This window comes from Triticum urartu, chromosome 2 (genome assembly GCF_003073215.2).
Source record: "Triticum urartu cultivar G1812 chromosome 2, Tu2.1, whole genome shotgun sequence".
NCBI lineage: Eukaryota > Viridiplantae > Streptophyta > Magnoliopsida > Poales > Poaceae > Triticum > Triticum urartu.
The window spans coordinates 710,315,832-710,332,656 of NC_053023.1; the positions used below are offsets into that span (position 1 = coordinate 710,315,832).

At 45.6% G+C, this 16,825-nt stretch overlaps 1 protein-coding gene across 1 annotated transcript; it reads right to left on the bottom strand.

The window, feature by feature from the left end:
* Positions 1 to 13,122: 13,122 nt before the first annotated feature.
* On the bottom strand, positions 13,123 to 14,805 carry LOC125539981 (anthocyanidin 5,3-O-glucosyltransferase-like). The gene has a single exon (XM_048703539.1). The coding sequence runs from the start codon at positions 14,696 to 14,698 to the stop codon at positions 13,274 to 13,276; it is 1,425 nt and encodes a 474-aa protein (XP_048559496.1). The 5' UTR covers positions 14,699 to 14,805; the 3' UTR covers positions 13,123 to 13,273.
* Between the last annotated feature and the right edge of the window lie 2,020 nt (positions 14,806 to 16,825).

A 16,825-nucleotide genomic window follows, 5' to 3' on the forward strand; every position in this document is an offset into this window, starting at 1 on the left:
GTGCAAAAGGATAGTTTTTAAAGCAACCATGTATAATTCAAGATGATAAGAAATTGTCACTTGTCTGCGTGCGTTGAGCCCCTTATATTGACAAATAGGGGTGTGACCACTTATTTCCGTATAAATAGCGGCGCCGGACTTGATTAGTTGTATATGAGGTCTTGACGACCTATTGGATGCTTTCGTTTGTCCGGGCGCCTTTAGTGTGCGGCGGCCAAGGCAGCCTCACTCTCTTCGGCGCGCAGAGATCGCTTGATATTTCCGTGCACTATAATGATGCCACGTGGACCGGGCATCTTGAGTGTGAGGGAGGCGTAGTGTGGTATTGCATTAAAGCGAGCGAAAGCTTCGCGTCCGAGCAGTGCTTGATAGCCACTTTGAATCGGAGCGATGTGGAAAGTTAAATGCTCGCGACGGAAGTTATCGGCGGAACCAAATGTAACTTGTAGTAGGAGGGAGCCCGTACAACGAGCCCCTGGGCCTGGCGTTACTCCTTTAAAGGTAGTATTTCTATGGCGAATTTGTGTTGGGTCTAGCCCCATCCCGCGAATTGTATCCTGATATATTAGGTTTAGGCTACTGCCGCCGTCCATCAAGACCCTTGTGAAGTGATATCCGCCAATTACTGGGTCTAATACCAGGGCAGCCCATCCTGCGTGTCGGATACTTGCTGAGTAATCGCGATGGTCGAAAGTGATCAGTTGAGATGACAAGTGGCAGGACTTCGTAGTGATAGGCACTTGGGTATACTTTCCTGGGAGTGCCGCATTGTATTTTCCCTTGATTACGTGTAACACGTTTACTGTTTTGACTTCTGGTGGAAATTGCTTTTGTTCCCCCGTGTCTTGCTTGGGGGGGCTCGTCCTCGTCTTCACTTGGTGTATCCTCCCCCTTGTGTACGGCGTTGAGCTTGCCGGACTGCTTGAAGACCCAACATTCTCTGTGGGTATGATTAGCAGGTTTACCAGGGGTACTATGGATCTGACATACTTGGTCCAGAGTTTTGTTGAGGCTGGAAAGTTCATCCCTGGTGCCTTTAGGGGGGCGGCTTTTGACCTGGCCGAGAGCTTTTGAATCCGGCATTGACCGCCGTGCCCTTCGTGCTGTCTTCTTTATTTCGGCGTTTGTTATTGCTGTTGCGCCGTGATTTCCCGTTTCCATCTCTAACTTCAGATGTACTGGGGTCGCTGGTGCTACGTCTGGCTAGCCAGTTGTCCTCACCCGCGCAAAAGCGGGTCATGAGGTTTGTTAATGCGGCCATCGTTCTCGGCTTATTTTGGCCGAGGTGTCTGGCGAGCCATTTGTCACGGACGCTATGCTTGAAAGCTGCCAAGGCTTCAACGTCCGGATAGTCGACAATCTGGCCCTTTTTAGTAAGAGACCTGTTCCAAAGATTTCGGGCTGACTCTCCGGGCAGTTGAGTTATATGACTTAAATCGTCCGCATCCGGAGGTCGGACATAGGTCCCTTGAAAATTTGCCCGAAAGGCATCTTCGAGCTCTTCCCAACTTCCAATGGAGCTTTCGGGGAGGCCTTTGAGCCAGTGACGAGCTGGCCCTTTGAGCTTGAGGGGAAAGTACTTGATGGCATGGAGATCATCTCCTCGAGCCATATGGATGTGAAGGATGTAGTCCTCAATCCAAACCCCAGGGTCTGTTGTTCCGTCGTATGCCTCTATGTTTACGGTCTTGAATCCCTCTGGAAATTCATGGTCCAGCACCTCATCGGTGAAACATAGGGGGTGTGCAGCACCCCTGTAGCTGGGTGTACCGCGTTGTTCGGATGTTTGTTGTGTTGCATTGTATGCTGGGGCGCGCTTGCGTGGTCCATAGATGGATCTTGTTGCACCGTCCTTTGGGTGCGGGCCCTCGCATGGGTCGCGTATTGTATTGTGAGCGGCGTTGTATGCCGCTCTGTGTTGGTAGAGGGGTCGTCTATCCGACCAGCTGGCTGCTTTAATATTTGGTTGTGGGGGGTCTGAGGCCTCCTCATCGAATTCGGGTAGCAGCTTCTGCTTTGGGTAGCTCTTGTAGGGGCGGTTGTCGCCGTACCTTGCTGCAGTGTTGAGTATTTTACTCCATCTGATTTGGAGTGTGTCTTGCGCGGCCTTGAGCCTTTGCTTCTGCTTTTTCAGATTCCTCGCGATGGCGACAAGCCTTTTACGGGCAGTTTGCTGCTCTGGGTGTCTGTCCGGCGTTATGTCGTCCGGACCATTATCCTTGATAGGATTTGTTTGTTCGGTTTGATTATCCGGATTGCCGTTGTCCGGCAGCGGTTCGCCCTGCTCCAGCGCTGGGTCTGTGTGATCGCTATTTCTGTCGAGGCGGGATTTGGGGCGGCGCTTGCGTCGCCGCTTTGACTACTTTTCGAGGGAACAAGCCTTCGGTGCGTCCTTCCGCTCCTCGTCGTCATCTTTTGGTGCGTCCACCATGTATACGTCATGTGACGAGGTGGCATTCCAGGGCCCAATAGGCGCTGGTTCTTCATCGTCTCCTTCATCGGCGTCTGTACCGTCGATGTCTTCGGAGTCGAAGTCGAGCATGTCGGTTAAATCGTCGACAGTGGCTACAAAGTGGGTGGTGGGTGGGCTTTGAATTTCTTCATCGTTCGCATCCCGATCTCGCTGACCGTAGTCTGGCCAGGGCTCTCCTGATAAAGAGAGAGACTTTGGTGATTTTATAATATCGCCAAAGGGCGAGTGCTGAAAGATGTCCGCGGCAGTAAACTCCATGATCGGTGCCCAATCGGATTCGATCGGCAGAGGCGCGAATGGTTCGGAGTCCGGAGAGGAGTCCGGCTCCGTGGAATCATGAGTCTCGCGGAGTGCGGGGCTGGTGTTCGGCTCGATCGCCGTTAGGATCACAGCCCCCGAGGCGGCGTCCAACCACCCATCCTCGATCGGCGCGGTTGGCTCCGAATTAAGGGTCGGAGCCGATGCGGGTGCGGCCTCCAGGGCACTGTTCGGCGGCAGAGCTAGATCATGCTCATCGTGACAGTGCGGCGCGCTCAGCAGTGGCTCGAATCCGTCGAAGATCAAGTCCCCGCGGATGTCAGCCGTGTAGTTTAAACTTCCAAATCTGACCTGACGGCCAGGGGCGTAGCTTTCGATCTGCTCCAGACGGCCAAGTGAATTGGCCTGCAGTGCGAAGCCGCCGAAGACGAAGATCTGTCCGGGGAGGAAGGTCTCACCCTAGACTAAATCGCTATTGATGATCGTAGGAGCCATCGAGCCTGACGGCGACGACACAGAGGAACTCTCAATGAAAGCACCAATGTCGGTGTCAAAACCGGCGGATCTCGGGTAGGGGGTCCCGAACTGTGCGTCTAGGCCGGATGGTAACAGGAGGCAAGGGACACGAAGTTTTACCCAGGTTCGGGCCCTCTCGATGGAGGTAAAACCCTACGTCCTGCTTGATTAATATTGATGATATGGGTAGTACAAGAGTAGATCTACCACGAGATCGAGGAGGCTAAACCCTAGAAGCTAGCCTATGGTATGATTGTTGATGTGTATCTTGTCCTACGGACTAAAACCCTCCGGTTTATATAGACACCGGATAGGGTTAGGGTTACACAAAGTCGGTTACAATGGTAGGAGATCTTCATATCCGTATCGCCAAGCTTGCCTTCCACGCCAAGGAAAGTCCCTTGCGGACACGGGACGGAGTCTTCAATCTTGTATCTTCATAGTCCAGGAGTCCGGCTGAAGGTATAGTCCGGCTATCCGAACACCCCCTAATCCAGGACTCCCTCACCCCCCCCCTCTTTAGTACCGGTTCAGCACGAACCGGTGCTAAAGGGCAACCACGTGGCACGAGCCAGCTCCGTGGGCGCGTAGGACATTAGTACCGGTTGGTAACACCAACCGGTACTAAATGTTTGGGTGTGTTTTGGTTTTATTTTTTATTTTTACTTTAATTTTGTGTTTTCAATTTAATTTAGTGATTGTTTTACATTATAATGAGTTGTTAAATCATTTGGTGAATGTACTGCAGATTAGTTTGACTGGATTCATGGATCCTAGATAAGTCAAGTATATGTCATATCCATATTATATATACTTGATCACCTAATTAAGTGATCGAGGTAATATGGATATGGCATATACTTGATCACTTAGCTAGAATCCATCCAGTTGAAACTAATATGTAGTTTCTTTCATAAATGATATAATAACTCATCATCATCATCATATTAATATAAAAACTCTTGCATCATATATATCATCACCAACAACAGTTTTCATAGCAAAGATATCATCGAGTTCAACATGGTAATGATATTATAAGCGTTCATAACACCACAAAAGCAAATCACTCTTTGAGATTAAGTTCAGGACGAAGAACACGGACATGAGAGGACAAGTACTAAGAGCATGAACTAGCTAATTAATCACTCCTGCTGCTCTCTCTCAGGTAAAATAGCATAGAACATGTATAGCTTTGCTGATTCATCATATTGGAGCATGCAGATGAACCTGTCTCCTAATCGTGGGTTGCGCTTCTGATTGCTGCCCCCTAGTACTTCTATGTGATTGTTCACAATTTTGCTCCAGTCTTTTACTATTAAGCATTCATCGCTATTAGAAATCCTGAATGCACTAAAATGCATTGTAGGATATCTTGGCCGTAAGCTAACACTATTCATGGTACCTTTAGTCTCGATCCAATCAGGCACAACATTCATCGGAAGTCCCTGTTGAAGAACATCGTATAGTACCATACTTAGCAATGAAGTTTAGCTTAAAAAATAATGTATGCAAAAGATGCACTGAGGAGAAATAGTAGAAATCTTACCATCTTTCCTAAATATATGTGACCGTAGTTCAGTACGAACACTATTGGTAGCACGTTTTGAGTACTAACATTTCTAAGTGCAGGAAAAAAAATTGTCTTGATAGCATGAAGATCCGCAAGCCATGAAACATAATGACTTGTCTCCTCGCAGTTTAGTTCAGCCCCGGGACAGTGGACGGTCCTGTCTACCAAGCGCCGGACATGTTTGCTTGATTGGAAGTAAGCTGTCAATATAAATTAAGATCTATTAATTATTCAACCGGTTCAAATATTCTCATATCGAAGACATAAATATGGTTGAGAAACTCACATATTGGTAGAACTGGAGGCGACTACACATCGACCCAGATGTCTCTATTACCTTCAATATCATCTTCCGGACGAATATCAAAGGTGATAACCATATCAGGCTCAAATGCATAAGCCTTGCATAGTGCTTGCCAAGTTTTGCATTCAAAATAGGTGTATGTGTCTGCATTGTATAATTTGACGTTGAAGGTATAATCATGCTCGGTCTTCAAGTAAACTCTTTTTATCTTCATAGTTTCGTTAGGACTGGAACCTATCTTATTCAAGGCAAAAATGCTTGCATGGCAGGGGATACGCTAGTAGAATAGTGAAAAATTAAAATTAAAAGTTGAAGCAAATGAAGCATAAGTCATGCTTAATTACGAAAAAAGACTTGTCGTTGTGACTTACTGTATTCACTTCGAAGTTCCCATCCAACTTGATGCTGAAGCGTCTATCATCAACTAGAAAATTTCTTCCGCACAGGCCGCGCTGGTCTTCACAGTATTCGCACATAATGAAATCGTGTTCGTTGTCAGACGACATTCCTATGTTCATAGGTGAAACATTAAACACTTATTAGTTCTATTAATTCAACTAATTATGTTAATTCAACTAGTTCAACTAATTAATTGAACAAGCACTTATGAAAAATATACCTAATTAATTGAACTAATTCAACTAACTAGTTCAACTAATTAATTCAACTAAACTAGTTCTATTAATTTTCTTACTAAAAATAAGGTAGCTAGTTCTATATAATAAAATGTTAATTAGATAATGAAATCTCATATAACTAAATTAAATATATATCTAAGATATAATATATATCTAATTCATCTAACATTTGGCATTAATATCTAACATATGTTCATATATAGGTGAAACATTAAACACTTACTAGTTCTATTAATTCAACTAAATAAACTAATTCTATTAATTCAACTAAGCATTTACTAAAAATAAACTAGTTCTATTAATTTCTTACTAAAATAAAGTAGGTAGTTCTATATAGTAATATTTTGATTAGATCATCAAATCTCATATACCTAAATTTTCTTACTAAAAATAAACTTGTTCTATTAATTTTCATACTAAAAATAAACTAGTTATATTAATTCAACTAGTTCAAATCTCATATATATACCTAATTAATATCTAGCTAATTCATCTAAAATTGACATTAATATTTAACATCTTTTCCATATAATTCATCTAACATTAACATTCTAACATTATTATCTACGTAATTTATCTAACAGAAAATAGAAAATAAGTAAAAACAATGTGTGTGTGTGTGTCTGTGTGTGTATGTGTGTGTGTATGTGTGTGTGTGTGTCTGTCTGTGTGTGTGTGTATGTGTGTGTGTGTGTCTGTCTGTGTGTGTGTGTATGTGTGTGTGTGTACGAGCGGGGGGCGGCGGCGTATGGGCGGCGGCGGGCAATGCGACGCGGACGAGCGGCGGGCGAGGCGGCGGCGACGGGCGGCGGGGGCGACGGCGGTGACGGCGACGACGGGTGGCGGGGTGACGGCGACGATGGGCGGCGGGGGCGGCGAGGGCAGTGCGCGATGGGCGACGGGCGCGGCGAAGAAGTTGGATCGAGAAGAAGTGGTGGTCGATGAAACTGAATTTCTCGTAAGTGCCATATATATAGGAGGGGTCTTTAGTACCGGTTGGAGCCACCAACCGGTACTAAAGGTCAATTTTCGCCAGGCTAAGGGGCGGGAAACGGCCCCTTTAGTACCGGTCCGTGCCATGAACTGGTACTAAAGGCCCAATCATTAGTACCGGTTGGAGCCACCAACCGGTACTAATGGTTGTGCGCTGCCACCGGCGGTGCATAATGTTTGGTCCCACCTCGCCGAGCGAAGGGCAGCCGCACTGGTTTATAAACCCAGCCGCGGCTACTCCTTCAAACTTCTCTATATAGCAGGTTTCTGGGCCTAACTAGGGTGCGCTGCCCTGTAAGTCTGCTGGCCCTTCTGGGCCTACATTTGCACACCCTAGGTCTGGCAGGCCCACTGGGCAGCGCCCCAACAAATTTTTTATATAGTTTTTTCTTTTCTGCATTATTTATTTTCTTCTATTTATTTTTGAGTAATTTTTATATAGTTTTTTTTCTTTTCTGCTTTGTTTACTTTTCTTCTATTTATTTCTGAGTAGTTTTTTTGTGACCCTCTCTACTCTTTCGCATATGCTATACGGGTGAAATGATAATACCATTGCAAGTTTCAACATTTTCAGAATTCATTTTGTAGTGATTTTCAATTTCACGATAAATGACTAAAAACCAACAAATGATGTCAGAACATGTTGGAAATTGATGACGTCGCTTTGAATGCTGCATACTGAACACAAAAGAAGTCTGGAGTTCAAATAAATTTAAAAAACATTGAAGTGCCCGTGTAACAGATGAGTTCTCGTCCGAAACCCTAATACTCCGAAAGAGATTGTCCAGTTTGCACACGAAGTGCGTCCAGTTTTTGCCGTGACCCTCTCTACTCTTTCGCACATGCTATGCGGGTGAAATGATAATACCATTGCAAGTTTCAACATTTTCAGAATTCATTTTGTAGTGATTTTCAATTTCACGGTAAATGACTGAAAACCAACAAATAATGTCAGAACATGTTGGAAATTGATGACGTCGCTTTGAATGCTGCATACTGAACACAAAAGAAGTCCGGAGTTCAAATAAGTTTAAAAAACATTGAAGTGCCCGTGTAACAGATGAGTTCTCGTCCGAAACCCTGATACTCCGAAAGAGATTGTCCAGTTTGTACACGAAGTGCGTCCAGTTTTTGTCGTGACCCTCTCTACTCTTTCGCACATGCTATGCGGGTGAAATGATAATACCATGCCAAGTTTCAACATTTTCAGAATTCATTTTGTAGTGATTTTCAATTTCACGGTCATTTAGCTCTCTAAACAATTAGGTAAATGACTGAAAAACAACAAATGATGTCAGAACATGTTGGAAATTGATGACGTCGCTTTGAATGCTGCATACTGAACACAAAATAAGTCCGGAGTTCAAATAAGTTTAAAAAACATTGAAGTGCCCGTGTAATAGATGAGTTCTCGTCTGAAACCCTGATACTCCGAAAGAGTTTGTCCAGTTTGTACACGAAGTGCGTCCAGTTTTTGTTGTGACCCTCTCTACTCTTTCGCACATGCTATGCGGGTGAAATGATGATACCATGCCAAGTTTCAACATTTTCAGAGTTCATTTTGTAGCGATTTTCAATTTCACGGTCATTTAGCTCTCTAAACAATTAGGTAAATGACTGAAAAACAACAAATGATGTCAGAACATGTTGGAAATTGATGACGTTGCTTTGAATGTTGCATACTGAACACAAAAGAAGTCTGGAGTTCAAATAAGTTTAAAAAAACATTGAAGTGCCCGTGTAACAGATGAGTTCTCGTCCGAAACCCTGATACTCCGAAAGAGTTTGTCCAGTTTGTACACGAAGTGCGTCCAGTTTTTGCCGTGACCCTCTCTGCTCTTCCGCACATGCTATGCGGGTGAAATGATGATACCATGCTAAATTTCAACATTTTCATAGTTCATTTTGTAGTGATTTTCAATTTCACGGTCATTTAGCTCTCTAAACAATTAGGTAAATGACTGAAAAACAACAAATGATGTCAGGACATGTTGGAAATTGATGACGTCGCTTTGAATGCTGCATACGGAACAGAAGAAGTCCGGAGTTCAAATAAGTTATTAAAAATAAAAAAGAGGTGCAATGCTGGTTAATTTGCTTCAAGCCTTTCGGAATAGTGTAGACTGCACTGCACATAGCTCAGTGCAATCTATGCTATTCCGAAAGGCTTGAAGATAATCAACGTGCAGGTGAGCATGCGCTTCTTCGTCATTGTCTGCACTCACGGCTTATAAACCGCTCATACTGCCTCTCTCTTGGCGAGGTGGGACTAAAAATCAGCTTACTAAGAAACTCTAGTACCGGTTCATGCCATGAACCGGTACTAAAGGTCTTCGTGGGGGCCCCAGCCTGACCACAGCCGCACTATCCTCATTAGTACCGGTTCGTGGCATGAACCGGTACTAAAGGTTGCCCACGAACCGGTACTAATGATACCCGCCCGTCTAGCCGTTGGAACCAGCACTAATGGTCACATTAGTGCCGGCCCAAATTCAAACCGGCACTAATGTGCTTCACATTTGACCATTTTTCTACTAGTGTTAGTAGCAAACAAGGAGGAGATGACGTGATTGAAGAAATTGTGTTTCCATCTTCGCTGTCCCTTTTGAGGTGATGACCACATACATGTAAGTGCTATTTCATACTTTTGATAGCAGAAACAAAAATCCGTGTGTAATATTGATGTTCATGTGATAATAGGTTGACTCTGTTCATATAGTACTGGTGACGGATATTTATTTGAACTATTTGGACTCTTAATTGCATTCGCAAGCACATCCATATTGGAGCTAAGGTATAAAATGACACCGTAATTTTGTTAATATTTTTTATATTGATATACTGTTGTGAATAATGTGCATGCCGCTGCAAATATTATTATTTGTAAATAAATGCTTGTTATCGTGTGATATGAAAAAATTGTATAAAGCCAGAAGAAATTAAATGTTTTACTCATATGATATTAAAATGTTATTATCATACTATTATGTTTAGTGGTTGTTTGGGAGTAATTACCCTCGGTTTTATCATAACCTGTTGTAAGAAAATTAGCTTTTACTAATAGTCGTTTTTTCCAAAAGCTCAGTTTTTGCATGTTACGAGAACCAGTTTAGGATATTTTAGGGGTAGTTAGAGAAAAGCAAACAGTGTTTTAGTTTGTGACGCTAGTAGACGAGTTTGAGAAAAATTAGATCTCTAAATACCCGTTGACCAAACAACCCCGGAAAGTCTAAGCAAATGATTCTAAAAATAAACCGAATATTTGTAACGAAAATACGATTATTATTTTAGTCGTATGATATGTAAATGTTGTCATCGTACTACTACTAAATGTTCAGTTACTAATTGTTTGAAATGTAAACATGTATGTTGGTTAGGTACTATGGAAAATTTAGTAGTGTACTATGGGAACGTCTTACGCAACGGTCCTTTCAGGGTGGATGTGTCCTTGTGCGAGTCGACTACAGTTGTAGTGAGAGACATGGTCAATGTGGGTTACGCAGCAGTTAGAAGGTGCATCCGAGCGGTGTTTGGCCCAGGGATGCAGGGGAAAAATGACAATGGAGGCCTTCGTCGTTGACGGAGGAAATGATGGGACAGTTGCCCGTTGGGGTTTGCAGCCTGTCATAGGTGATCGGTCGTGGGGGTCGTACATGAGGTTTGCAAGCAATCCCAATAACTCAATGTATGGTCAGCCGATGGTGTATGTGGAGTTCATTTCAGTCACTGATGTTGCCGAATGCAGTAGCAGGGGTGGTGAGGTCGAGTTGGCCATCACATCAGCCCCTAGCGTCGGCCCATCGGAACCGACAGGCGGCCAGCCTATGTATGACACATGATATTGGTCTCCGGCCATTGACATGAGCGAACACGTGGAGGGATTGCCGGAGGCGCTAGATGACGATGATCATTCTTCTGTGTCTTTGGAGTCAAGCGAAGAAGAAGATGTTCCTCCTCAGAGGGCGGTCGCGGCGGCACTGCAACCTGGGTTTTTACAGGATATGAGCATCACCAACAAATTTCACTCTGCTTCTGGCCTAGGAGCGGGGAGCCTGCAGGTTGGGCAAGTTTTCCCAGACAAGAAGTCTGCTTACCAGGCAATGGGTAGCTATTCAATCGGCATCCACCGCCAGCATAGAGTGAAGCAGTCTGATAAAACAGAGTTGAAGGTCATATGCATCCACACCGCGAAAGGTTGCCACGGAAGAGTTCTCGCTAGACTGAAGCCTGGGGTATGTCAGTCATGGCATATCACAAAAATAATGGAGCATACCTGTGAGCAAACTAGGACTCTTTCAAATCACTGCAATGTGACAGCAAGATATGTGGCACAGATGATGGAAACGGTTGTGCAGGGAAGTCTCAACATTAGTGTTAGGGCTCTGCAAAAAGATGCGGAGGATCAAATTGGCTTCCCTGTCAGCTACAACAAGGCTAGGCGTGCGAAGGAAAATATATTTAAGAACTTGTATGGTACCTATGAGGAGGCCTATTCTTATGCCCCCAAAATGCTTTATCAGATAGCAAGTGCTAATAGGGGGACTCAAATTTGGCGGAGAGAACGTCCAAACCCAATGAACCCGGATGAGCTAATCCTAGACCGTTTATTCTGGGCATTCGCCCAGACTATACAAGCCTTTATGCACTGTCGCCCGGTATTATCAGTTGATGGTACCTTTCTCACTGGAAAGTACAAAGGCACACTATTGGTGGCGATTGCAGCGCATGCAAATAATCAGCTTCTTCCTATTACATCGTCCAAGGGTAAGAGTACTGCATCCTCTAAGGGCAAGAGTTCTGCATCGTCCAGGCAAGAGTTCTGCATCGTCCAAGGGCAAGAGTACTGCATCCTCGAAGGGCAAGAGTTCTGCATTGTCCAAGGGTAAGAATTCTGCATCCTCGAAGGGCAAGAGTTCTGCATCGATGGAGGATGACGATGATGCCTTCATGTAGTTTTTAAGCTGTATTCTAGTTCTACCGTTTAATTCAGATATACTTGCATTATTAGTTTGTACTCTTTTATTGTAGGGCATTATGTTCTATCTTAATTTCATTTTGTAGTTGTTGCACGATGTTCGATAATTAGTGGAGGGAAAGAAAATGCCGCTACTTTGTTCTAAAACTATACATATATTTTCCATTACGACACGGTAAAACTGAAAATAAGATACATCGTAGAATTAAAATAAAGCTACATTTAACTACTGAAATAAAACTACATTAAACTGCAGAAATAAAGATACAAATGATTGCGAAATTTAAAATACTACCACAGGAATCCACTGAGTCCAGCGTGGATATTTTCCTTTTCCATTGTCAGCTTCTTCTGCTGCCTTGGCCTCACGAGCATCGGATTCCCGCCCGTGGAAATGAGCGTCGTCGCATGGGAAATGAGCGTCGTCTACCATAGCACAGGCTGTCCGGCCGCATGCGTGGGAATCGTCATGTGAGAATCAATCACCGCAGTCTACAACAGGGACGTTGTCGCGCGTGCAGCAGCAACAGAGGTGCCCCCTACAGGTTCCCGCAGCGTGTGAGTAATTCCCACAGTGTCACCGCATCCATTGAGGCAAAAGAAGCAAAAGCCGAAGTGATTCCCGGGCAGCAGCACGGCAAAAAAACCAGTGCCGGCACAAGGGCTCAAAATCCACAGATTCCCGCCCGTGAGAATCAGCGCTGCACGGGAATCAGCACGGTCTGCAACAGGAACGATGTCGCCTCCTCCGGTGGCGGCCTGGCCCACGCCTCGGCCCGCGCGCAGCAGGGCTGTCGGCCAGGGAGCGGCAGTGGCAGCACTCGCCGCCTAGCCCAGTGGCGGCCAGGCCCGCCACTCCTGGCCTGTTCCGTCCCAGCTGCGGCAACCCGTTGTGCCCCGCGTGGCCGCCTCCTGCCGTGGCGGCAGGGCCCGCCGCCTCCTGGTGTGGCGGCAGGTGACACGTGTCGCCTGCCGCGCCTACCGCCACTGGTGAGGAGGGTCCTTTTTGACTATTTTATCCGCGGGTAGTCCTTTTTGGCAATAGCGTTCGGCAGAGGGTCCTTTTGGACAAAAAATCCATCCAAATGACGCTAGACTTGTTGCAGCCAACAAACAAAATCAGAAAAGAACACAAAAACCAAAAATCAAAGAATAAGAAGTAAAGCAAATTGTACATCTATCCTACTGCTACGACTCGGTTACATCACGTGTTGAGCATGTTGTGCCAATGGGCAACCAAATTCAGTGTCTGTCAGTTCTGAATGAAAGCAACGTATTGTTTCCTCTGTTTTTGTGGTAGATCATAGCGGAGGAACGCTCGCAGTCTTGACAACTTCATTTTGGAATTTAGAAGCACAGCTAAGCCATGCCACATGATTACAATCAAGAGTATAATTGCTGAAGCAGCTAATCAAATCTGCATAGCATAACTACTATCACAAGGGATTGTTTGATCACAAGAGGGAATGGATGCAAACCTTCAGAGTCACCGGTTGCAAATTTCCAATAAGCTCTAGCTACAGCCTACAGTCAGGTTGTTTGATCACTTGTGGAGCTTCAGATCCTTCAAGAATTCGGTGAACGCCATCCGCGACGGCCCGCCGTCCGCCAGCGCCTCCGCCGCCTTCTCCTTGGCCAATGCCAGCCTTCCCCGGAGCTTTCCCCCTTCGTCGGACTCCATCACCAGCCTCACCTTCTTCTCCACCTCCTCTGCCTTGACAAGCTCCTCGTCGTACCCTTCCATCACCACTCCGAACTTCATCTCGTCCACCACGAACACCTTGTTCGCCCTCTGCTCGGCGTACTGCGGCCAGCACAGCATCGGCACCCCGGCCGACGCCGCCTCCAGGACGGAGTTCCACCCGCAGTGCGTCACGAACGCGCCGGTCGCGGCGTGCCGCAGCACCTCCACCTGCGGCGCCCACATCTTCACAACCATCCCCCTCGCGGTCGTCCTATCCAAGAACCCATCGGGGAGGAGCGCGTCCAGGTCTGGCTCCGGGCGAGGCAGGAAGTATTTGGCCGGGTCCTCGGGCGGGCTCCGCACGACCCACAGGAAGCGGTGGCCGGAGTTCTCGAGCCCGCGCGCTATCTCCTTGAGCTGCGCCGCCGACATCGCTCCCAAGCTGCCGAAGCAGAGGAACACCACGCTCCGCTCCGGCTGCTCGTCCAGCCACGACAAGCACGCGCCCTGCGCTTGTGCAGCCGCCTCGCCTTTCACGATCAGTGGCCCGATGCAGTACACCGGCGGCGTCGGGCGGCCCGGGACACAGGCGCCCTCCCGGAGCGCCGTCACGGCCCTCGCCTCCAGCCGCTCGTAGGTGTTGATGAGCAAGCCCCGGGCCTCCGGTTTGCGCCCGTATTGCCCCATCCGCACGGCGCAGGTCCGGCTCGCGCGGTCCTGCACGATCTGGGGCATGTCCGAGGCAGGGATCGGCGGGACGCCGGGGAAGCGGAGGAGATCCTTGCCCATGTCCTTGAAGTCGCCGCCGTCCGTCGTGGCGAGGTAGTGGGGGAGGTGGAGGAACGCCGCGAGGTAGGCGGCGGAGGAGGTGAAGTAGACATACGCCGGGACACCGAGTTCGTCAGCGGCGTCGAGGGCGTCGACGCAGAAGGTGTCGAGAACGAGGGCGGCGACGGAGGGGAGGGAGCGGAGGAAGGCGAGGAGGGACGGCACGGTGAGGCGGAGCGTGTCGACCATCTGCAGGTAGGGGTCCGGGTCCGGGTTGGGGTAGTCCGGGGGCGGGAGGTGGTGGAAGGAGATGGTGGGGTTGGCGGCGGCCAGGCTGGCGACGGCGGGGGCTGAGGAGGCGAAGATATCGGCGGTGGAGGCCGGAGGGGTCGGAACGGCGATGACGACGGGGATGCCGCGGCCGAGGAAGAGCTTGGCGAGCTCCACCATGGGGGTGAGGTGGCCCACGCCCAAGCAGGCGTGCAGCACCACCGCCGGATGTGGATCGGCCTCCATTGGCGACTGCCGACGACGATGCGGTCAACGGTGTGAGAGTGAGAGTGAGAGTGACGAGGACTGAGGAAGCGAGGAGTGGCGGAATCTTGTGGACTTTCTAGCAGTGTGGTTCTGAGCGAGCAGATTTTTGTTTCTTAGCGAATATCCAATGGTGCTATCTTAGGGTGTCACGTAGGATAAATGATGAGGTGGAGGAAAGATAACTCATAAATGATGATCTCTTAGCATAATTTGTCTCATCATATTTTAAGGAATGACAAGTTATTGAAGATAAGGCTAAGATATAACCCATTATAGACATATTTTTTTGTTGTCTCTAAATTATATGCAAGATTTAAGATAAGACCACCTTATTAACCATTGTACATGCTCTTAACGAGCAGACTGGCAGTGTGCGTTGGGTTTTGGGCCATGCTTTGTGTTGGCAGATTATGGCCCATTAAGCAGCTGATTAGAACTGGGGATGTATCTAGTGCACCGATACCTCCTATATGACGCATTTTGAGTCAAATAGGAAGGTGACATTATGCAGGTCATCTATGCTACAAAAGCAATGCTAAATGCTGATTTAAGTGAGGATAAAGAGGAGGCTAAGACCAGTTCCATCAACAACAATGTTTCTCCTTTTCAGGTTCCAAATATTCAGTCTCAAATTGCAGGTCTTTCGGCGTACAGTGATGCTGCTTATAATCTGGAGATTGCAAAAGAGGAAGTTGGACTTGGTGTATCTCAAAAATGATGCTAACAGTCATCGTTCAAGCTTCTGCGGAGAATAGTTGTTCAAGCTGGATTAACTCTAGCAGCTGTGGTGGTTAAAGTTCTAGGATGAAATTCTGCTATCTTCTTTTCTGATTGCAGGAATTTTGTTGAAGCGGTAGGAGCAAGAAATTTATTCGAGAGTACAGGACATTGAAGGATCAGACTGATGCTTGCTGAATTTCTTAACCACTCTTCTCATCTTAGAACATGTGAAATTAAGTCTGTCCCATGGATTGGGAATGTCATTGCCCACTCTTTTTCTAGAGTTTTGATGCAAAGATCTTCATTTAGTCTTTCGATCTTATACAACAAATCTTCTAAGAGTAAGGTTAAGCAGGCTTTAGACTCAATCTCTTTATAGTTTGGAAAGTTGATTTCTATACACTGTTTTGGGCTGCAAATAATTAAAATCTAAAACTCTCTTTGTAGGTTTGTGTTGTCAAAAAAAAGGAGGGCGACACAAAGGCTCTGCGCACAACTGGGCTAGCCCACCGGGTGCGAAGACACTTGTTTTCTGTAAAAAAAACGACGTACAAATACTAGAAACATCGAGAGATTCTGACGATTGGAACTCGTACTCATTAACTTGAGGCAAGTTCAGCTAGCCACTCTACCTGAGGATTGCTACTGGTGATATATAGCGAAAGTGTATAAGAACACACATCACCATACATATATAAAAAAACATTCCTTGTAAAAAAGGCGAACAATTTTGAAATGCCGGATATCTTTTGAAAAAAATGCAAATTTTATGAAATTCCAAAAAAAATCAAAATTTTGAAAATTTTCAACATTCCAATTTTTCCCAAAAGTATGATTTTTTTGGAATTTCAAACATTGTTTAAAAATGCGAATACATTTTAAAATCCTGAATAGTTTGTAAAATTGCAAAAAACATTTGAAAAATCCATTTTTTGGAAAAATATGACATATTTTTCAAAAAAACAAAAACCTTGGAAACACCAACACTTTTTAAAACTTTTTTCACATGGGCATTATTTGAAACTCCTTACAAAAATTGAAAAAAGCAGACATTTTTTGGATCTGTGACAATTTTTTTAAGCAGGCATATTTTCTAAAATCCCAAACATTTTTAATTTGTGAACAGAAATTGAAAACAAGAAAAAATTTTAACTTCAGAACATTTTTTGAAAACGCAAACATTTTCTAAAATTCTTGAACATTTACTGAGTTTATGAACAAAATTTGAAAACACGCCTATTTTTGAAGTTTTGGAAAATAAATAAAAACACAAAAAATTGAAATCCAAAAAAATATAAAGACTTTATGAAATTCCGAATTTTCTAAATTTATGAACAAAATTGTAAAAGACAAGCATTTTTTGTAATTTTGATTTTTTAAGCAAAA